Source organism: Mastigoproctus giganteus, chromosome 13 (genome assembly GCF_048544385.1).
Source record: "Mastigoproctus giganteus isolate SK-2022 chromosome 13, ASM4854438v1, whole genome shotgun sequence".
Classification (NCBI taxonomy): Eukaryota; Metazoa; Arthropoda; class Arachnida; order Uropygi; family Thelyphonidae; genus Mastigoproctus; species Mastigoproctus giganteus.
The window spans coordinates 75,271,304-75,294,895 of record NC_143587.1 but is presented as its reverse complement, the minus strand read 5'-3'; the positions used below and the strand labels follow the sequence as shown (position 1 = coordinate 75,294,895).

Genomic DNA, 23,592 nt, shown 5'->3' with positions numbered 1-23,592 from the left:
AGCAAGAACAAAATTAGAAATATTGAAATTACAGCTGAATGTTTAAAGAAAAAAAAAAATCACCTTTGGAACCTAAAGCAAGTAAAGCACCTATTGTTGATGGCAATACCCAGTAATTTTGAAAGAAACAGGGACTGAGTGCATATGGTGAACCATTAAGGCTAATTACGAGTACATCACTGAAAAAATATTTAAAACCATTTGACTTCGACCGAACCATATGGTGAACCATTAAGGCTAATTACGAGTACATCACTGAAAAAATATTTAAAACCATTTGACTTCGACCGAACCGGAATCACTTTGCTCCTGAGAGCCAAGACAGCTCTTACAGGCCAACGTGACTTACATTCTCATTTGGAAATGCTGTCTGAAGATCTCCACTGCAACAATCTTCACATCGTTTTTGAACCAAACCCACGGAACAGATTGAACTGAAATCATTATTCAGGAATGTATGTTTAAACTGTGCATGGATGCTTTGGTGTTTCGTGAAATCCTATTGCTACTCCGGCTGTGTATTACATGTTGAATGATTTGATGGAGTACTTCTGGCTTCGCTTTTTGTTTATGACTGGGCTTTGAGGACTCTTCATCGTTTTCATTTGCAGTATAAACTTCCATGACTCCTTCCAAATTCACTTCTAACATTTCTGGGGAGATGGAAGACTGAAGATGTGGATGGACCTTCTCCGGCTTCTTTGTTCAACTCCATTGCATGCCCTAATTTCTTCTGCTGTCGAAATAGCTTAGCTCTTTCATTTGTATTCAATGAAAGTGGTGTCGGTGATCACATTGCATACGTGCCCTATGTTCTTTACAACACTCACTATTAATTAGTCTTTGGCATGTTGAATTATAATTTTTTTTTTCGTTAAAATTTATTAAATACGATGGAGAATGACGAAAGAAATAGCATGATGCAATCAGTAGGGGTACTGTTTGGGTTATGCATCCCTCGTGTGTGGTACAATGGCAGGGGGGGGGATAATTTCGTGTTGCATTTTCTTGGCAATTTTTGTCAATCCGTAGATGAACCGCCTGCATATGTACTCTATATACCTTACAACGCTCACTACAGTGGACCCCCCCGCTTTAAGATTGCTTCACTTTACGATGGACACTCTATAACAAAATACTGTTCCTTATACGATATGTAGTAAGCACCAGTGATGATCACGTTTACGAATTGAATTTTAATTCTATTAATGGCAATTCTAATTAAGCAAAGCTCTCTAAAACAAGATACACCTGTATATATATATTTATTCTTTTTTTTTTTTTTTTTTGTGGTGCAGCAAAAGCCTGTAAGTAGCTTTCTTGCACTGTATGGCTAATACTAATAACAAATTCCATTCAATGCTTCCTTTCTCTCCTAACACGACCCTAGGATCAATTTCAAACAACCATGATACTAAGAGGGATCTCCTGGTCCTGATGGTATTTCTCAAGTTCTAAAAATGTGCTCCTATTTTGCCATCTTTTGTTGTACTCTATTTTTCGACTGGTCTTTTTTGCTTCTGTATGGAAATTGATCATATCCAGCCAGCTCCTAAAAAAGGATAACAAATCCCTCCCTCCTCCTTAAAAAGGTCAAGTATTTTTTCAACTAAAAAAATAATAATAATAAAAATAAGGCCCAGATAGATCGTTGGAAGCCAATTGAAAATCTGATTTTGGTTTCCCTCTAGCACAGTCTTTGTGATGTTAAGTTTAGATTACATAAACAAAATAAGACTGATTATACAACTCGCACATCTCTTCAGCCAACTTATTTAATAATTTAATTATAAAAAGTAAATTACAATTGATAGAAATTCAAGTCCAATATCAATAAGTATCTGTTATTTTAGCCTTGAAAGCATAATGTGTATGCATGATACAGTAAAATACCGATGAGCCAAAACATTACAACCGCCTACCTATTATGATGTTGGTTCTCCATGTGCAGCCAAACCGCTCCTACCCAGCGAGGCATGGACGCTACAAGATTTCTAAATGTCTTGTGATATATGGTACCAACACGTAACCAGCAAATCCTTTGAGGCCTGTGGTTGAGATGGCTCAGATCGGAGTTGCTGTTCCAACACACACCACAGATGCTCGCTGGGATTGATCTCTGGGGAATTTGGAGGCAATACCTGGAAGTCTTCGTGTTCTGCAAGCCAGTCTCAAACAATCCGGGCGGTGTGGCATGGCACATTATCCTGCTGAAAGATGGCACCGCCAGAGGGGAAGACCATTGCCATGAAAGGGTGTAACTGGTCAGCAATGATGTTTAGGTAGATGCCAGAGTGCCCAGCACATGGATGACTGGACCGAGGGTATCTCATTCAGCAGAACATTGCCCAAACCGCCACCGGCTTGTTTTTGTCCCACAGTGCATGGAGGCACCATCACTTCCCTATGTAAACGATGCACCCATACCCGGCTGTCCACATGGTGCAACAGGAAACGACCTTCTTCCAATTACTCAAGGTACAGTTTCGATGCTTGCATGCCCATCGTAGGCGCTGTCACTGGTGAGCCGTGATTAGCATGGGCACTCAGAGCAGCCTGCAGCCCCATTTTCAGCAGGATTCGATGTACTGTGTTGTGACACATTACTCCCGTCACCAGCATTCCAAATACCAGCGAATTGCACCACAGTCACCCTTCTGTTGCCACATACCTTCCCTGACCTTGAGCATCAATGATCTGTGGTCGTCCAACACCTCGCCAGTGGTTCATGAGTTTCCCCTTCTCACACCACCCCACAAGCCGTGCCGTTTCGGATATGCTCTGGCCCAGTTGTCTGGCCATTACAGTTTGGCCTTTGTCAAACTCGCTTAAGTCCACTGCCTTTTCCATCTGAAGAACAAGAGTAACTTATTAACAGAACTCGGTATCAGGTGTTTTTTTATAGTGTCCCGACCTGTGCACGCACCGTAGTTCACCCGCAATTGCTTCGATTTGCATAGCAACTCACTGGTCATGTTTTAGCTCATTGGTGTAAGTTCTAATATGTTTTGTTTGGGGTCACCATTAAAAAAAAAAAAGTTCTAATTTTCCTAAGATTTTGTTATTATTCTGCATCCTGTATATCTTTTTTTTTTTTTTTTTTTTTTTGAGACACTACATTTGATTTTTTATTTTGCTGGGCACTAATTTGAAAAATTTTCAAAGTTCATGTTGTTATGTGAGTTTCCAGTCTTTATCCTTGATTTAAAATGTTTAATTTAATTGATTTAATGTTTCTTACAAACCCTTTATCTTCTCCAGCATGAGTAGAGGGCAATCTCCAATTGCCCTCTGTTCATGCTGGCAGCAACAGCTTTGTTTGAAGATTGTGCAAACTAATCATAGAGCAGCTAGATTTTGGCAGTCTCCGATACATTATTTCTTTGCCTTGTATTCTTGGCATCTATTCTTGTTAAGTATTGTTCTTGCATGGCTGCTATTTCTGGTTTTTCAGTGAGTAATATTCTCCAAGATTGGCACCTTTTCTATTTAAAGTCCATTTCTTTTAATATTCTCTGTTACAGTCTAAATCCAAGAATTTTTTTAACATAAAAGTCATAAAATTTTGATCATTTTAGGCACTCATTTTTCTTCCTGAAGATTAAAAAAAAATGAGCACCAAAAAAACAGCACCATAAGAAATACATCCCAAAAACACTAGCTCTCCCTGGCACTGAATAGTTTGTCTTCCTTCCTTTAAAGTATTTTTTTACTGTACCAAGAGACTCCCTGTTGCTTTTAGCACATGTATAATTGAAATTTTTCAGCCTTAAATTCTGTAGAAGAAAAGTATTGAGAAATATTATATACAATTTCCCAAACCTTATCCCTCATCGCCTTTCTTGTACTAAATTTCAGCAATTTAACACAGGTAAGAAACAAATTTTCGTAATTCCAATATATTATTTCACAGTTATAATACCATTTAAAATTAAACTATCAACTTAGTCCCCGTGCACAAATGTAAATCTGTATATGCCACAATTCAAGTTGTACAAGTGTACTCATATGAGGTGCAAGATATGCATATTAAAAATGACATTGTACATTATCAAATTTTTATTTTAATTCCAAATCAATTTTACCTTTTTTAATGCTTATATTTAAGTAGCAAAATGTGTCTACACGCACACACACATAGTCACACATAGTACAAATAAATTATTTACAGAATGTAATATTTCAATACATAATGCAGTGGATTCCGGTTCTTTGGGTCACCAGTTAATCAGGACAGCCGTTTATTTGGGGCAGGAGACCGCAGCGCTGGAGATTACCCTACGACTGTCTCCGACTGTTCAGTCAGATTTCTGGTCACAACCATAAAACAATAAAAACAATTAGCAGCCACCTGTTTATTGGGCTTTTCTGTTAGTGCAATCTATCATAAATTGATAGTAAACTTGATTTTATTGAATTTAGGATAATACTGACAGCTGGAATTCTGTGGGTTATTATGGTGAAATGTGTTTACACTTCCATGGAATCTTCAATCATATAAAAAAAATTAATTTTCAGAATCTTCCCTTCATTCCTGTTTTTAAAGCTTCGTAACTTGTTACTCCGTTCTCACTTGCGAGTATCGTGTTACTTGCAATTTGTGCGTGCCATATTCTTTGTTATTGATTGCTTATCTTTTTACTGTTTGAATTTTAACCCCCACCTGCAAATGCCAGTGAACAGAAACGTCAACTAGTTAGTATGTACATATTACAGTATGTATTAATTATTCCGATTATCACCTATATTCTTCAGATTTTCACGTATCATTTAATTTTTTAATTGGTAAGGTAATAAAGGGTAAATTTGTGCTTAATATATCTTTACTTTTATAGCCTGTGAAGGATAATATTCTTCCTATTTTCACTAATTAGAATTGCTGTTTAATAGAATTAAAATTCAATTCACAAACATGATCACAATGACCGGCGCTTACTACACATCGTATAGTGAACGGTACTTTACCATGGTGAGTCCATCGTAGCGTGATTTGATTGTACAGTGAACCAATTATAAAGCTGGGGTCTATTGTATTTTTAACTTTTTTTAAGTGAAAATTCGGATAATTGGGGCAGCCGCTTAATCGGGCCAAAATGCACTAGTCCCGATGTGTCCCAAATAACCGGAATCGACTGTATTTTATTTATACTTAATTACTACATATGTGTTATTGTACTTACCCAAAAATGCATAAATTTCACTATTCGTAATTCATTTAAAATAAGTTCTCTAATTTATGAGTGAAATTTCGATGTTCATCAACTGTTTACCTGTATTATTCAGTATTTTCCCCGGTGAAATTTATACTATGGCTGATTTGATAAAAGCTATTTCACCAATTTTAACCATATAATCAGTTTTTAAAACATTGTTTCCAAAGTTAAAGTCATTTAATTATGCACTTCAGTTTGTTAATTCTCCAACATTTTCAAATCATTTCTAATATTTACAGCATACTCTATAGTAACACTTATTTGCCTTATGAAACACTATTTACATTCTGCAGTTACCTATTGACCTGGCAGTTAAGTGTCATTTAAGGCAGTTTTAAGGGGTTTGTAAACCTTTGAATAAAGGCTGGCAAAAATTTGCTTATGTCTGGTAGTATTGTCTCATGCAATAGTCTTCCTTTCAAAACTATCAGTGATATTCCAACTGTTCCAGCTATTCCTACTGCAATTTTCCACTTAACACTGCCATCATTAGGCATTGTCTCCACAATGAGGTCTGCAGGAGCATATTCTACATTATCTTGAACCTGAAAAAAAAAAAAAAAAAAAAAAAAAACACAAATAAATAAACAATTCCAGTAAACTTTAATAAACTGGTAAAGTTAGGCAATCCTGTCCTTTATGCATTTTACTGCCAGGCAGAATTTCAGCTGTTAAATAAATAAATAAATAAATTTTCTGTTTATACTCCGGCACGACAACCAAGTCAGTAGAGTTTACAATAAATCTTCAATAAAAATATTTATCGTATTTAGTAATCACGGGCTTGAACCCCGGTCCACTCGGCTACAGCAGGCCCTAGGTCTTAATACTTCAAAATAGAGCAAACATTGTGAACCATAATTTGTACTGGAAATCACTACTTTTAAACAAATAACATCTAAATGTTATTTTGATATTTGATTTTAATGCAAGACATACTAATCTCTCAAAAAATAATTTTTATTATTCTCAATTTACCAATTTATTTGATAGGCCTATAAGGCTTTTGTTGAATTATATATTCTGAGTAAAACAAATCTGCAATTTATTTATTTTTTAATTCAACTTGAAAAGTAAATGGGTGCCTGAACTGGGGTCTGTCTTCGGTAGGTTAATTAAATGTCAATTTAAGAGTTGCCCTCCTTTTTATAGCTCTTCCTCCATCAAGGCATGGGGTATGTAGTGATTACATGGTTGATATGAAATCATATGTAAATTGTGTCTTATTTTGTTTGAATCTTCTATATTTCCAGTACTTGGCCAACCCTTGAGCTTGTGCCAGCAACTGATAACAAACTCCCATAGAGATCATGATAACATTGATTTATTGAAAAAAAAACATTTTTGCTTTACAGGAGAGTATATATATATATATACATATATACACTATAATTAGATAAGTTATAGTGCAAGGACCCTCCATAGTTTGAAAATCGAGGCAGTCCCCGGCCAACCGTACTCCCAGTAAAAATGAAAAAACATATATAATAGGTTAATTAATATAATAAGCCTTACGTGGGAAAAGGTATTTTGCAAGGGACTTTTTCGAGGGCTAAACCCCTACAAAATATCCAACCCTAGTTAGGCTGAGCTATCAGTTGTCATCTGCCTGTATAACTAAAACCAAAAAGAGTCCATAATGACGGATAATAACATTAAAAGGAGAACTAAGTAAGCCAAATAAGTACAAAGCAAGCCAAACGGCATTAATCGATTCGTTCTATATTTAACATGTAATATTTTATTTTAACATTTTAAACGCTGTAATATTACAAATCTATATATATATATATATATATATATATATATATTAGTAATAAAAAAGTTAATAATTATAATGACTAACTGATATTTATGGGTCAATGCAGTTGCAGAGCAATCATGCATTACAACCATAATGTGTATAAAATATTGAGGATAATAATAGAAAAGGTAAATCAATCAAATAATACCATTCAGGGATTTAGGAAAACACTAAGGATTTAAAAAAAAAAAAAAAAATTATCGCTTTTTACCCACAATCCAGATGAATTCAACTGGGGCCAACCACCCAGACAGAAGGCAAAAAACGACAAGAAGTTCTCTGTTTCTGTAATGATCAATATATGCTAAGTAATTTAAATCTAAACCAAATATAGTGATTAAAAATGGTTAGGAAATTTTAGAATCAAAAGTAAGAAATTTTAAGTAAATTATAAATAAATTATAAATGTAAGCATATATTAATCATCGTTGACCCGACAGAGAACGTGATTTAATGATTACAATAAGATTAAATATATAATACATACTACATATCTACCGTATCCAGGACATAACATAGTAACAATAATAGTCGTCAAGATAATGTGGTGCCCCCTATGTGATGGATACAGTAAAAATAAATTAATTAATTAACCAATCAAATTTAAGTTAACACAAAGAGAAACATGCAGATAATAAGAAGAAAAACTAAAGGAATAGGAATAATAGAACCTGAACTCCATAAAGGCAAAAAATAGTGGTATAGATAAGAAAGTTTCTCCTACATCCTTGAATTGCCCTAATAATTTCGGAGAAATAAAAATAAAGAGTGTAGGCCAGCTTAAAGACAATACAAGATATAAGTTGTGGCTCGGGTATGCCCGGGAACGCAAACCCGTTCCTACAGTAGGACCCTGAGCTGAATTTGCATGTTATCTCAGCATGAACTTAAGTAAACTTAAATGAATTTAACTATGTATTAAAAAAAATTAATAATAAAAAAATGATCCACTGTAATTTGCAAGCTGGTGGGTACAAGTTTTCTATGCCGTAAGACACCAAGAAAGCAATGTGTATCCTATGTACATATATACATGGCACTAAATATGACAATTATATTGAACCAATGGGTTCAGAAAACAAATTTTTGAAATTAATTATGCTTATTGCTTTCTTGAAGTGGTATTTCAGGTAAGCGATGGGGAAATTATTATTAATCAACTTGTTGTACAATGCTATTATGTTTGCTGAACAGTTTTTATTATTATTGCAAATATAAGCAATCCTCAGACATTGGGATAAAATGATATTAGCATGCACTGATTTTGATATATTAGATCTCCGTTTGTAAGGCCGACTACATTGAAATTAAATGCGTCTCTTTTATTATATACATTTACGTCTGTATTATTATGGAATATTTCTATATGAAGATCCAGGTAATTTGCTATAGTATCAGAACTATTAGTTTTTTCTAATACAAGTTCTTCTGGATATAATTTACTGTAATCCTGAACAAAATGTGGACAATTAAACACACACAGATCATCTACGTATCTGAATATAAGTAGGTTATCTTGGAATGCTTTTCTGTATAATATAGATAAAGGTTTGCGATTATGCTTGATGCTGGACTTCTCATAGGGGTGCCATTCACTTGCAAGTATAACAATGTTCCGCCATATACATAATTATTAAAGATGCATAAATTAATTAGAGTATCCCAATAGGTTAAATCAACCTTTATAGCATTTTTATTTTCCAAATATAGTTTCTGGAGAACAACTTAAATTATCAATGTTAATACTGGTAAATAAACTGTTAAAGTCAAATGTTTGTATTTGTTGAATATTGTTATTTTTTGTTGCATTTATAATCGGTAAGTTATTATTTATTATGATAGTTTTATTTACGTTATTTAATATAGTTTTAAGTAAATTTTCTAACTTTTTTCCTGGAATTTTAGCATAACTATCTCTACATGGTGTTACGAATCTAAATGCAATAGGTTATTTGTGAAATTTGGGTATGCCATATATAAACGGATTAGGTTATTATACTTTAATTTTTTATGCAATGCAATTAATTTTTTTTTTGATTATTATATTATGGGAAGATGCTATGTATTTATATGTATAGCTTGACTGTAGTTCATTTTTAATGATTTTTATATAATATGACTTCCATGTAATTGCATAATTGCAAGCAGCTTTGTCAACGGGAGTAATTACAAAATGTTCATGTATATCTCTGAGCTGCCTATTTATTAATTTTGTATTATATAGATTATCCGGTATGAATTTCAACTGATTATATTTGTTAGATATGATATTAAGCATTGTAAATAACCACATGTGGTATGCCTCAACCGGTATATTATATTTGTATGCTGATCTTATGCAGTATTTTATTAAATCTAGATATAACAATTTTTTAAAGGTAGATTTATTAATAGGTAGATTAGATCGAAATTTAAAACCAAGTGATAAAATATCTCTAAGTTCAGGATATGGGATAATATCTAAATCGCCGGTTATAATGTGGTTATGGTTAGGATCCGCGTATCTATGAAATGAAGGTTTGTGGCAAACACATGTATCCTGTCCGATGTTAATATCGTGAAAGGTTTGTAGCTATTATTTTATAGTTACATGCTTCAAGACCAAATGGTTTAGAATATCTAAATCTGATATTAATATGTAAGTTATTAATAGGCAGCAAGTCATTACATGAATTAATAGTTTTATGTATATACAAATCATCCATCATTTTATTTTGAAAATATAAGACAAGGACGGTTTTCTGGTTGCTTGTTAATATTCAAAATATTAATTCTGAATTTAACAATGTCTAGTATAATGTGCATAAGGTGAGAAGATGCAAAGACAATCATTGGCTTTCCTGCTTAGTGCTTTGAGTATACCAAGTTTAATACTGAAAAGTGTGTTATGTATTTTACTAATATTTATTGGATCAGTGTCCCACATTTTGAATAAATCTATGAAGTCTTCTAGATGTTCTCAGTTGCTTTTATATGCTTTGGATTTACTATATTTTCTTTTGCAATTTGAAACATATAAACACAAATATCTTTCAAATTGTTTGTCATATATTTTTGATTAAATCTATTATTCAGACCGTACATGCTAATTTATTCTTGCAATAATCTTTCATTTGTGTTATTAATTACATTAAGTATTGAAATAAAAATATTACCAAAAGTATGTTTTTGGAAATGTCGGAATTCAATATCATGTTCAAGATTATCTGTTTCTTACTGGACTTGTTATTATAAGTATTAATATCGGAATGATGAAAGTTCATTCTGATATGTAGATTATTGCTGGTTTGACCAATATATTTAACACTGCAAGTACGACAAATGATCATATATATAACATTATTCATTTTACAGAATATTTGCGAATTTATATTAATTGTAGCATGATTTGGATGCATAAAGGGGCAAGTAAGACATAATTTGTTATTACAAGGTTGGAATTTAAGAAATGGTAATCGGATATTAGTGCCAGAAGCATTATATGCTAAATTGCTCTGTAAAGTGTGTGATATTTGTGTATGTGTCAATGTATTAACATGTTTAGGATTACTATCCAGGGCAACAATAGTATCCTCGGTCACTTTTATCCTACTCTGTCGATGTAGTATTTTATTATTACAGTTTTTAAGTAGCATAATAAGAACAAAGTTAAAATGTCAAAATATAATATATATATAAAATATATAAAACCCAAAATGTGCACTCATAAAATCCATGAAGGTAAAATTAAGAAAAAGAAATAGAAATTTTCTATTATTATTCTTCTTACTATCTGCATTTTCTCTTTGCGTTAACTTAAATTTGATTGGTTAATTAATTAATTAATTATTTAATTTTACTGTATCCATCACATAGGGGGCACCACATTATCTTGACGGCTATTATCGTTACTATATTATGTCCTAGATACGGTAGATATGTAGTATGTATTATATATTTAATCTTATTGTAATCACTGTGGGTAAAAAGCGATAATTTTTTTTTTTAAATCCTTAGCATTTTCCTAAATCCCTGAATGGTATTATTTGATTGATTTACCTTTTCTATTATTATCCTCAATATTTTATATATATATGCGGAGATATTCACGCATATATATATATAAAGTGCAGTTTGTTTATGCTCTGGCATGATCACTAAGTTAAAAGAATTTACATTAAAGAGTTAAAAAAAAAAGTATACAGGTAACCCTTGTATAACATGGTTATTAGGTTCCTGTAAAATGTCATGTTGTGCAAAACTGTGTTATACAGGACTAAGAAAAAATACAAGAAGGGGAGGTTATGTTCCAAAAGCTAACATAAATACACTATTTTGTTAAAAAAAATACACCATTCTAGATTTCGTGTATCTTCTGCTCTCTTTAAAAAAAATCAGTAATCTGGGTTTGTTTGCTTTTGCTTGATAAATCTTTGTGAATTTCATCGTGTAGAACTAAGCATTTTTGAAGCTCCCTTTTGAACTTTGGGCTCCTTTCATTCAAAAAATAAGATTCTAATTGCTCGGCTAACTTTATGCCTTCCCCTCTGCTTTTTAGTGTAAAATTTGGAAGTTTAGAATTTTCATCTGCGATATAATCTAAATTGATTTGGTTTTACCTCCAATGCCATTTGCACCAAATCCACTACGCCTGTCTCTTTTTCTACCAGCAAATCTTCAACATCTTCAGTAATCATATCTTTTTATTTTTTTAGGAGCATCGGCTACTAAGGCCATGTTACTATGTGTATATTGTCTATAAATTGCATGTGTCCTGAGGTCGATTTTCTGTTTTGCTGGACGAAAAACCCGACTTTCTGGAAGAAGAAACCAGCTACCCTTGCCCGAGCAACTCAGCCATGTTGTGAAAAAGACCCATAAAAATTCCTCCCTTCATCGACAGGATTCGAACTATGGTATTTTCCATCCTGTGTGGAGAGGAGGGTGATTCTATCAACTGTGCTACCCACAAGAGCTTCAGCAGTCATATCATCAAAACCTTCCCCTCCTACCGGCGTAGCAAGTTCTACTATCGCACCGATTCCATTTTCTGCCCGTTCGATCATATTTCTTGATTGAACTGTCTCTGGCCATACATTTTTCCACACGCATTTAATGTTGACAGTTTTACTTCTTTCAGCGATAAAGCTATGATTCTGATACAGTCCACAATTGAGAAATGTTTCCATGCCTCCATTACTTCAATAGATTCCGAATCATTTTTTTCCAAAATCCATTGTAATGATTTTCTGATGGAATGAGTTTTAAAGATGGATACAATGCCTTGATCTAATGGCTGAATGAAACAAGTTGTACTAACCTAGTACAACTGTGGTGGTAGGAGCATAACTTCAACGGTGCCCCCGTAGCAGCAGTGCATAGCACACGCTTCTTGATTAGACCGGGGTTCGAGCCCATCACCACCAAATACGGAGGATGTGGAAAGGTCAAGGGAATGACCACCGCATATTCCCAGAGCAATATGGCCTTAGTCGCTAATGCTCCTAAAAACCAAATAACAAACATAACTTCGTTTTGATGACTTAAATCTTTTGGATCCAATAGTAACAGAACTTTGAAATTTAGATTTTTTCACAAGTCCAATAGCACAAAATGTAACACGGGGATTTCTCAATTTTTGTTTTGCCTAATGCATCAACAGTGGGGATTCAAAACGAGTGGAAATGTTGAAAAATTACATCCAACATAATAGCAGGATTTTCCCCACACAAAAGCTCAGTTATGCGAGGTTTACCGAAATTCTCTAACTGTGTTAGAGCAAAACCGTGTTATATGGGGGTTGCCTGTACTAAGCTATGAACAAAGTTTTAGCATGAAAGATTTCAAAATTGGATTATTATTATATGCAGATAAGACTATGAATTCAAGAATCTCTGAATAAAACAGAAAAGGGCTGTGGAAAATTTTGCATGAAAACAAAGGTTATAAAAGTTGGGAGAAGAGTAAGACAAGGAAAATTTAGATTGTTGACTAAATAAACAACTGGATCAGTTTGTTTGTTGTTTAGTTTTTAGGAGCATTAGCAACTAAGGTCATATTGCTCCGGGGATATGCGGTGGTCATTCCCTGACCTTTCCGCATCCTCCGTATTTAGTGGTCACGGGCTCGAACCCCGGTACTAATCAAGAAGTGTGTGCTGCGCACTGCTGCTCCTGCCCACCTGGCTACAGAGGTGCCGATAAGTTAGTAATTTTGTGTATCTAGGAACAGTCTTTAATGAAGATGGAAGATTATACATGGAAAAACAATTAAAAAAAGTAAAGCACATTCAAAGGAATAAAAATTAAGAAAGGAAAATACAGAAAAAATTAACTGTTTTAAGCCTATTTTTACCTATGGACCTGACAGCTGGGTAAGAAATAAGAATTGATCAAAAATTAGAATCTTAATGTTTATTCAAATTTTCATTTAGAAAATGAAATTTTCTAAATCAAAATACATGGAACTAACAGATAGAAGCAATGGCAAGATTGTATTACAAATGAGGAAATAAAGAAAAGAAATCTGGAGTAACAAATATCCAATCAAATGTAAATGAAGCAAACTTATCACTGCCTAGGCCTGCAGAAAGGCTAGGAGAGAGGAGATTAGCTAAACAAAGCTAATCCCTCCTCTCCTTTTTGCAGCAAAAATGAGTAGTGGTCTCAGAGAAAAACCATGAGGAAGCTGGAACGATGGCATCAAGAAAGCATTAGAAGGAGGGCATACTACAGGTAGGACTAAAAATCCTACAGAAATAAGATAGCATGGAAGAAAAAATTAGTGAATGAAAGATGCAGTCTAGAAAGATTTTTTTTTTTTTAAATTAACATAGTGACTTGTACAACCATTGGATAAAATTGGATGATGTGTAACATTACGAGGGTTTAATGTCAGACAACATTAACTACAAAATTGCATTTTTGTTTTAAGACAACTTTAGTTTTACTTTATACAAATAACTATGCATATCATGTCTATAAATCTGTATCTCTCTAATACTTTACAAGTTAGCTTGGACTATAAGCACATTTCTGGTAAACCAAGAAAATGTCAAATGACTTTTTCTTGGTTAATTACAAAAACATTACAAAATGATTTTGTAGTCTGACACTTTTGTAGTCCTCAACTATATAATAATTAGCAGACCAAAATAACATTAAATGGCAGTAATGTAAAAATGTGGTTTACTGTATATACATCACTTACCTTGTCCAAATATATCCTTAAGAAACGAAGTTCATCGTACAACAACCTTATATTCTTGATTGCATCATCTGTCTTTTTCATTAGCTTCTGAACATTAGAAGCTTCCTACAAATATTAAGAAAGTAAACTGTACAAATTCTATTATTACAGTTTGTTTTTCAGTTTTTTTTTTTTTTTTTTTTAAGGATGATCAAACAATAGCTTAGTTAGAAATTATACAAAAGAGTGCCAGCTCTATTCCCCACCACCTTTTTGCATGATTCCATATAAAGCATATTTTCCATATATTATACAGGAAGATATTTAAAGAATTGGTTAGATATAGGGGTGAGGGGCAGAAAGCTACTCCCTGCTAGCACTATAAGAATCAACTAAATACAGTGGACCTTTGATATCCTTCACCTTCCTAATCCATCATTTCTCATAAAAGCCCATTGTAGGTGGGTGTGCAAGGCACACCAGCATTGACAAACAAGGGAGCTGAATTATTGACCTTGCAACCAAATTTGATATAACCCACAGACAGCTTTCATTCATTCAATAAAAAAAAAATTTTTTTCAGTGATTGCAGAGAAATATAATTAAAAAAAAAAAAAAGGCAGAAAAAACCGTAAAATACTACAATAGCTTCTGGTAATAATTATAGCTATTGCTTTAACAATTATATGTATGTAACATCCAATCACTCAGCTCATTTTACCAGGAAGAATTCTGTTGAGAGGTTCTGAAACTCATTCTCTATCAATTTTGTGTTTTATTTACTTTATTTTTGTAACAAACTCAGGGCATCTGCAAAGTAAAATGAGAATGCTATAAAAACCCTCACTTTGGAAACAAAACTGGAAATTATTGCTTGGTTTGAGGCTAGCAAATGAGCAGTCAATATCAGGCATGGACTTGGAATGCTGCCTATAAACAAGAACAATGTAAAATTAGCAGTGCTTGACAAAATTAAATGTTTGAGAACCAAAGAAAATATTTTGCTGAAAATGGAGAAGTTATTGATTTGGATATCTGATTAACAAGCTGTAAGGGAGTTAATGTTAATTTCTTTTTGATAAAGCAGAAAGCTGAGTATTTTAAATAATCTCAAGGTGGACAATAATTGCAGGAAGAATTTTCTTTAAGTAAAACCTGGTTCAATAAATTTAAATTAAAGTCTAAGTGGTGCGATCATATTTGGATCATGTATTGTAGAGACCACATCTAAAGAAGCATGAAGAAACGTTCTTGAAATGTCAAAACATGGAAGAATCATCTGGTGAGAATAGCAATAGGATATCCATAGGATTAAAGATGTGGCATAGGATTAAATACAAACTATGGAATAAAACTGATAGGTGGGCCTTGGTAAGTTTAAATTTGGCCAGTTTATTTTTTTACTACAGCAATAAACTGAACTCCTAAGTGGTCAAGGTTGACATTTTGGTAAAATTTGAGGAACACAGATGGGAGGGTATGGTAACAGCAGTTACAAGGCATGGCCATTAAATAATAACCTCAAATTTTTAACAAAACTAAAGAAAACACCAACTGAAAGTTATGAATTTTTACATCCAAGTTAATGGGGAAAATACTATGTCGATACCTTGCATGTTTGAATGGCATAAAAGGAAGAGATAATGTGGAAGATGATGATTAATAGGCTGTCCAGGATCTATGAAAACTGATGAAAATGTGGACAGGTTAAGGACATTGATCAGAACTCAATATGAGAAAAGAAACAGATTTTAACTAAAAATGTATGCCTAGATGGTGCCAAAATGTTTGAATGAAGATCAAAGAATAGAAAGATTCCAAGTCTGTAGAGATGTTCTGGGGGGAAAAAAAAAAAAAAAAAAAAACCCTGAGGAGGATCCAGACTTTGAGTACTGTAATTACTTGCAATGAAAATTGGCTGTTCAAGTACAACCCAGAAACTAAAAGACAGTCAATGCAAAGGAAGATTAAACAATCCCCAAGACGAAAAAAGCAAGAATGTCAAAATAAAAAATGAAAACAGTGCTTCTTGTTTTCCTCAATATTAAAAGAATTATTATCCACTACATGAGACTTTTGAAAGACTTTAGCTTCCTGTAGTTTTGAAGTCAAACAAGAAATCTTGAGTTACCAAGGTACTGTTCCAAGAGTGGAACAGTGCCTTGGTAACTCAAGGACAAATGTCTAGCTCTCAACCTTGTGGTGTAACATAGTAGGAAACTAGCTATATGAGTACTAACCAAACAAGTATGGAATGCCAATATGCAGTTTGACCAAACTGCATAAACTATACGCTGAAGTTTTATTATGATGTGAAAAACAATCAGACCATATTAGATCTGTACTATCATTGGGACCTGTACAATCAATGAGTATAATATTTTGATGATGCAAAAAATTTGCTTATAGTAAGAGTTATCAATATATAAATTTAAAGGGGGGGGGAAATAGATAAATAATTAGAAGGTGAAGTACAAAACTAAGAAGGCAAACTTTTTTATTTGATGCATGCTACAAGTTTTTTATTCTTGCACAATTTTAATAGAAATGCCAGTACTAAAGGAGGAAAAGAAATATACCTGTCCTAGTTCTAATATCCTAGGTTTTGCTTGTATCTGTTGTCTTATATAAGCAACTGTACATTCTATGTATCCAACGTGACTTGCAATATTAGCCATCATTGCAACTGCATCTGGACAACTAGTGTAAAGGAAGGAAAACAGTAAATAAAGTATAAATAATAAATTTTAATACAAATACTATGGTAATGACTGTGGCAAGCTCCTTCTGTTACTCTTTAGTAACAAAAAGAGCTATCTTAAAATAGCTAGAATTAAATAAAAGAAATGTTTCACTTTCCAGAATCTTTTTATTTTTTATTTTTAAATGGAAACCCCCAAACACAAAAGGTATTACAACCAGTGGTGTATTCGCGCCAGAACAATGTACCGGTACTTTTTTCTAAATGTCATAATAGAAAATCGAAAAAATTTATACACCTAATATTATAAAACAATGGCATAATCAAAGGGGAGGAGAAATATCTATTTTACCCATTACTACTAAAAATATATATCAATAGTAATCTTTAAAATTAATAGATTTCTTTAACAATTTATTTAAAAACAAAAATATAAATTTCACAATGAAATGTTCAAGTTTCGTTTCATTGCGAAATTTATATTCGCAATGAAAATGATCTAACGAATAAGATATACTGTGATGTGTGCGAATGCTGCATTTTGATTTGCCATGAGCTGAACGCTAGAACTGGTTGTTCTATGACCCGTGAGTCTGAAGTCTGATTCAGTTACTGTACAGTCGATGTGGTGTTATCATATAGTCTTCTGGAGAACGAGCATTCCGGGACTATTTTTTTACGACGGGTGTTCCGGTACTATTTTTTTTTAGCAATACACCTCTGATTACAACCTATGGTACTTAGTACCATGCATGGGTTACTTCACGATGACATTAGACTTGAATTACTGTAGATTGCAATTTTCAGGAAGTAGGTGTGAAGGGATGTTGTTCCAGAAAATAGAAGCTGTATGAAAAAATGGGGAAAAAGAAAAGGTGGTTCTGTGAGTGTGAAGCTGGACAGCAAAAGGATGCTAACTGTTGTATCATGTGTTTGGACTGGTTTGGAAGAGAGGGGGAATTATAGAACACAATTCAGAAGAACAGTGCCCATGGAACTATCTATATAAGATGCAAGAAGCAAAAAAAGAACATCTATGAGAGTGAGTGGAGAGACTATAAGATATGGGTCATTAATTAACCTAACTGCCCTCTTTTGAATGGATTGTTATAGGAGCACTGTTGCCCCATATGTGGGAACAATATTCCATGGTAGGGTGGATTTGAAATTTGTATAGAGTGAGTAGCTGTTCAGAAGAAAAGTTATAATGAGAGCAAAAGAGAAAAAACAGTTTTTTAGATACAGAGAAAGCAATAATTGTCATGTGCTTATGCAGAGAGAGAGAGAGAAATTAGAAGTCAGGGTAATTCCTAATAGACGTGATCTCATCTAGAAATCAGATTGGCATTGAAGATAAGCATCCTTGCAGCAGAAGAATCCTTTCTCTGAAAAATAACACAGGACTGAGTTTTATAAGGGACTGGAATTAACTAAGTTATCTTTGCTCCACAGAGAATTACCTAGAGATCAGCAATTAAGGAATTGATAGTGGATATTCGAGAGGTTGAAACTGCTTGTCAATTGCTTAATCAGCAAAACTTTGGATAGGATTTCCAGTCAATGGAAGGTCATTAATATATAAAAGAACTGATCCTTGAGGAACACTAGCATTAGTGGAGTAGTTAGAAGACAGAGAGCCATCTGCCATCACCTGCAGTGAGCAATCAGAGAAAACTGGATACCCAATTATAAAAAACAGTCAGCAATCCATAAAATGGCAGATTATTAAGAGGACCTTTGAAATGTCAAGAAGGCTTCACCAAACTTTTCCACTGAATTTGTCCATAGATGGGCAAGCCAGTATATCACCATGGAAAGAATCCACATTGGCAATCATTGATCAGATGGAAGAATTCTAGATAGTTTAGGAGTTGGCAGTAAACAGATTTTGAAGATTTCTCCATATTTTAGAAAGAGTAGAGGTAAGTGCAACAGGACAATAATTGGATAAGAGGGATCTGTCTCCCTTTTTTTGGAACTAGCTGGATATGAGCAAATTTTCAAGCAAAAGGAAAAACACCAGTGGTACATTTTTATTTGTTTGACTGGTACATATTTTTTTTGTATTTTGTACATTTGATTTTAATGTTTCAATCTATATCAATTTTTATCTTCCTGTTGCATTTCTTATTAGCATTAGTAGAGGCATATGATGCAAGAAAGCAAGCTTATGCAGCATCAGCCAGAAAAAAAAAAAAAAAAAAAAACCATTTCACCCCTCCGTTCATTCGAAATACCTGTCCAGCTGAGCCTTGAATTTATTTAGGCTATCAACTTCCACAACAAGGGATGGAAGCCTGTTCCACCAACCAACTACCCCCTGCCTAAAGGCAAATTTCCGGACATCTATCCTACATCTGTCTTTTTTCAATTTGAATTTATGCCCTCTCAGGTGATTATTCTGAGCAAGAGGCAGAATCCCATCAGCATTGAGCATGCTCAAACCATTCAAGGCTTTATACACCTCTATCAGATCACCTCGCTGGTGTCTAGTCTCCAGACACTGTAATTTGCAAAACTTAAGCCTTTCTTCGTAATAGCAACCATTTGTTCCATTCACTAACCTTGTTGCCCTTCTCTATACTCGTTCCAGCAGCTCTACATCCTTCTTGAAATAAGGCCTCCAGACCTGTATACAGTACTCAAGGTGCGGCCTGACCATTGCCTTCTACAAGGGAATAATCACCTCCCTATCCCTGCTAGAAAAATTCCTGTATATCATTGACAGGACACCATCAGCTACTCTTGCAGCCCATCTGCACTGCTCAGAGAACTTCATATCTGCCTGCACAATTACCCCCAGGTACTTTTCATTCTCTCTACTACTGTCAGTGTAGTACCATAGAGTTGATATGTTGCTCTGGGGTTGCTGTTTCCCTTATGCAGTATTTTACATTTGTCACTGTTAAACTTCATTTGCCACCTCTCAGCCCATCTGCTCAACCTTTCCAGATCTTGTTGCAGCAGCATAGTGTCAGTAGTGTTCTTAACAACCATGCCAACTTTTGTATCGTATGCAAACTTGGACATTAAGCTTGATATACCATCATCAATATTATTTATAAATACAGAAAACAATAATGGACCCAACACTGAACCCTGAGGGACTCCACTAATAACATTAGTCCACGATGAGCAGTGTCCATTGATTACCACTCTCTGTCTTCTCCCCCTCAACCACCCCTTTATCCTTTATTTGATGCTGCTTCTCCCAAAAATGTTCGGCCACATGGCCGAACATTTTTGGGAGAAGCAGAATCAAATCTCCCCGGAGGACGCTATTATTTTGGATCGTGCACACGGATACTAGGAGCGTAAATGGCTCGAGGGTTTACGGATTGGTTCATCCAGTAAGTACCATGAATAGAGATAGAGGCATGCGTATTCATCCTATTTTTGATACAATTGTATTAAGTTCAGATGAACGATTTTATTTGCCACGTACCCGAGACATTTCCGCTTCCGGTTCTGACCATGTGCCGATTGAACCACGCGGAGAAATACCACGTGTGGAGGTACCGTGAACCTGCTATTTAAGGAGATGTTGCAGAAAGTCATATTACTGTTGAAGAAGAGAGCTGACGCTCTCGAAAGCTCCAGGTTTTTAGCGCTTTTAATTTTATATTTTAGCTTATTTTATGGTAAACGATCTTTTATTACAGTTCTTAGTATTCCGCAATTTAAAATTATTAGTTTATTGTAAATAATTTGTTTTTATACTATTTGTAAAAATTTTAGTTACAGTAAATTTTGTTCAATGGTCGGTGTATGAGTTTATTTCCTAGATATTATTCCCTGCATCCAGTTCTTTTGTGACTGCATCATAGTATCCAATCAAACTGGTCTGGCAAGACTTCCCCTTAACAAAACCATGCTTGTCCGAGCTATAACAGAAGTCTTGTCTAGATGATCCTGCAGTGCTTCTTTAACCAGTGCCTCCATTAATTTTCTGGGAACAGAAGTTAAACTCACAGGTCTATAATTACTTGTGTCAGCCTTTGATCCTCCTTTGTGAATTGGGGTCACATTTGCACATCTCAAAGTCTATGGGAACCTCCCCTGAGTCCAAGGAAGCTCTCATAATTATAGCTAAGGGTTTGCTTACTTCCTTTGCTATAATAAAATAACTAGATAGATCCCATCCACCCCAGGTGCCTTTCTTGTGTTTATCTTCAACAATTTCTCCTCAACTTTACTCTCAATTATTACAAGATTATCTAGTTTACTGCCACTGTTGAATACACCTCTGGCATTCCCCTCGCTGAATAACTCCTCATTTGTGAATGTCGATGCAAAATATTTATTTAGTTTGTTAGCTACCTGAGCAGGTTCATCAACAGTTGAACCATCGATATCAAGTGGACCAATCTGATTCATCCCCTTTCTTCTAGAGTTTACATAAGAACTCTTTGCTGTTTTTCTCTGCATCCCTTGCCAAAGATTTCTTGTAATCTGCCTTCGCCTGCCTAACCTCCTTTGTAACTTGGTTACAGATCAATTTATATTTATCATAGGCTTCTGTGTCACGTGTTAATTTATATGTATCCCAAGCATTTTTCTTCTCTGCCATGTCTCATTAGTTCATCTGACATCCATTTAGGCCTAAACCTTGAACAATATTTCTTAGTTGGTATGTAAAGCCTAGTAGCTTCCAAGATAAGTTCTTTGAATGCTTCCCATTTCGAATTTGCTGTTGGTAACATCATCAGTTGGTCCCACTGTATAGAATTTAAATACTGTCGCAGACCACCGTAGTTGCCTTTACGAAAGCAATAACCCTTTCCTTTACACCTGATGGTAGTTACCTCTTTGAGTAAATCCCACTTCAGCACACTGTGATCACTGCCACCTAGTGGTTCCTCTATCTGCAGATTCTTAATGCATGAAAAATCACTACTGATAATCAAATCAAGAGTATTACTCCCTCTAGTTGCCTCCCGAACATGCTGATGTAGAAAACAATCATCCAATAAATCCACAAAAGCCTTGCTAGTGTGTCAGTGACTAACCCACAAATTCCAGTCAATATCTGGGAAATTAAAATTCCCCATTATAAGACTCTCTGATTTACTGGCCCACTATTTCTCTGTACAGTTTCTTATTATACTCATCAGAGTCAGGCCTATAGCACACTCTTACTCTCAGTTTTGATCTCCCAGTGCTTATGTCACACCAAACTGACTCGACACTGCACACTGCACTGTCCGGCTATGTCGACTGGCTTCACTTCCTTGGATTTTGTGTGTTTCTTAACTAATAACATAACCCCCCCCCCTTCCTATCCAGTCTATCCTTTCTGTACACATTGTACTCCTAAAATTCCAGTTCTGCATTCCTTATATCTGTGTGACACCACGTTTCTGATATTCCAACAATATCTGCCTTTGATGTTTTAAGCAATACCTCAAATTCATCAAATTTATTTACCAAACTCCTAGCATTGGTATACACACAAGTATACATGCACCTGTTCCTATTCTTAGCTACCCCTAACACAACCCATGTGTTTACTTGTACCTCAATGACTCCCAGAAGTCTCTGAAATATCCTGCATCTTGTTTTCCAGACGGCTGCTCATTCCAATAGAAGCAGTGCAAGAATCACTTTCACCTCTGCCAGTGGCTACTATTAATCTATTAGTCCTTGTACTCCCCCCCAAGCTAGCAGTTTTCCGACCCACCTAACACTGCGATAGCATCAGCAAATATTCTTGCACCCTTTCTATTTAAGTGTATCCCATCCCTGTAGAAGCAGTCCCTTCTGTTAACAAGTACAGACCAGGCTGAAAAAAATTCTACCCCTTGAGCCTTGCACAATCTTTCCAGGACCGAATTGATTGACAAGGCTCTCATCATATACTCCCTCCTATCATGTCTGGGCAGAATTGCAGACACTTTCAAATTCAACCCTAATTCACGGTTTTTTTCAACAGTGACCTGTACTTGTTAAGTAATTCTGTCGGTTTCCTACTCTTAATATCATTAGTGCCAACATGTACAACTATATCACCTTTTGTGCCCTTAAAAGATGATATCCGCTCTACATCGTCATCAACCTTTGTCCCTGGCAGACATACCCTGGTCCTGTTCCACCTATCCTTTTTACAAAGCATGTTCCCCGTTTCTCTGACAATAGTCACCAACAACTACTAGTTCCTGTGGGAAACTAGTATTATTGTTAGTAACCTTATTATTGTTATCAACTCTGTTCATTGTAGATGGAGTTCATTAGCGATTGAGAGTTGTCAAAAAAGTTAATGAATCATTTGCTGATTCTGTTCAGTCGACTGAACTTCATAGTCAGTGGTAGCAGAGTCCAGGCGAAACAGTGCAAGATTCCTGACTTGTCGACGAGGAGCACTGAAGTTGTTTTTATTAAGGATATCAGATGCTTCATAAGTTCAAGTGATTACTTTGGCTAGAAGGGTAATAAGCTCAGCAGTGCACAGAAACCTCACTGAAAGTAATCACACAGCGATTCGTAGTACCCTGAGTAATAAAATAGTGTTACAGAATGTAAGATAATGGAAAAAATTTTTTTGGACTGCTTCAATTTTGTTAATCAGTCTTTGTGTGAGGATTCCAGATGGATCAGCTGAATTCAAGGATTGGCAAAACAATCCTTGAATTATAAAGGTTTTATAAAGGATAACAGCATATCTTTAGTTTTTGAACATTTAGATGTTCCATTTGATAAATCCCAGTTTC

The 23,592-nt window shown here is 34.7% G+C and overlaps 1 protein-coding gene across 1 annotated transcript in view; it reads right to left on the bottom strand.

The window, feature by feature from the left end:
• Positions 1–4,211: 4,211 nt before the first annotated feature.
• The window catches only part of LOC150076178 (ankyrin repeat, SAM and basic leucine zipper domain-containing protein 1-like), a 137,411-nt gene continuing 118,030 nt past the window's right edge, over positions 4,212–23,592 (bottom strand). Inside the window, exons 10-12 of the mRNA XM_090387459.1 lie at positions 16,764–16,884; positions 14,206–14,310; positions 4,212–5,758 (exon numbers count right to left, since the gene is read on the bottom strand). Of these exons, the coding sequence (XP_090243585.1) occupies positions 5,537–5,758; positions 14,206–14,310; positions 16,764–16,884 (448 nt within the window). The 3' untranslated portion in view covers positions 4,212–5,536. The remainder of the gene's footprint in view (positions 5,759–14,205; positions 14,311–16,763; positions 16,885–23,592) is intronic.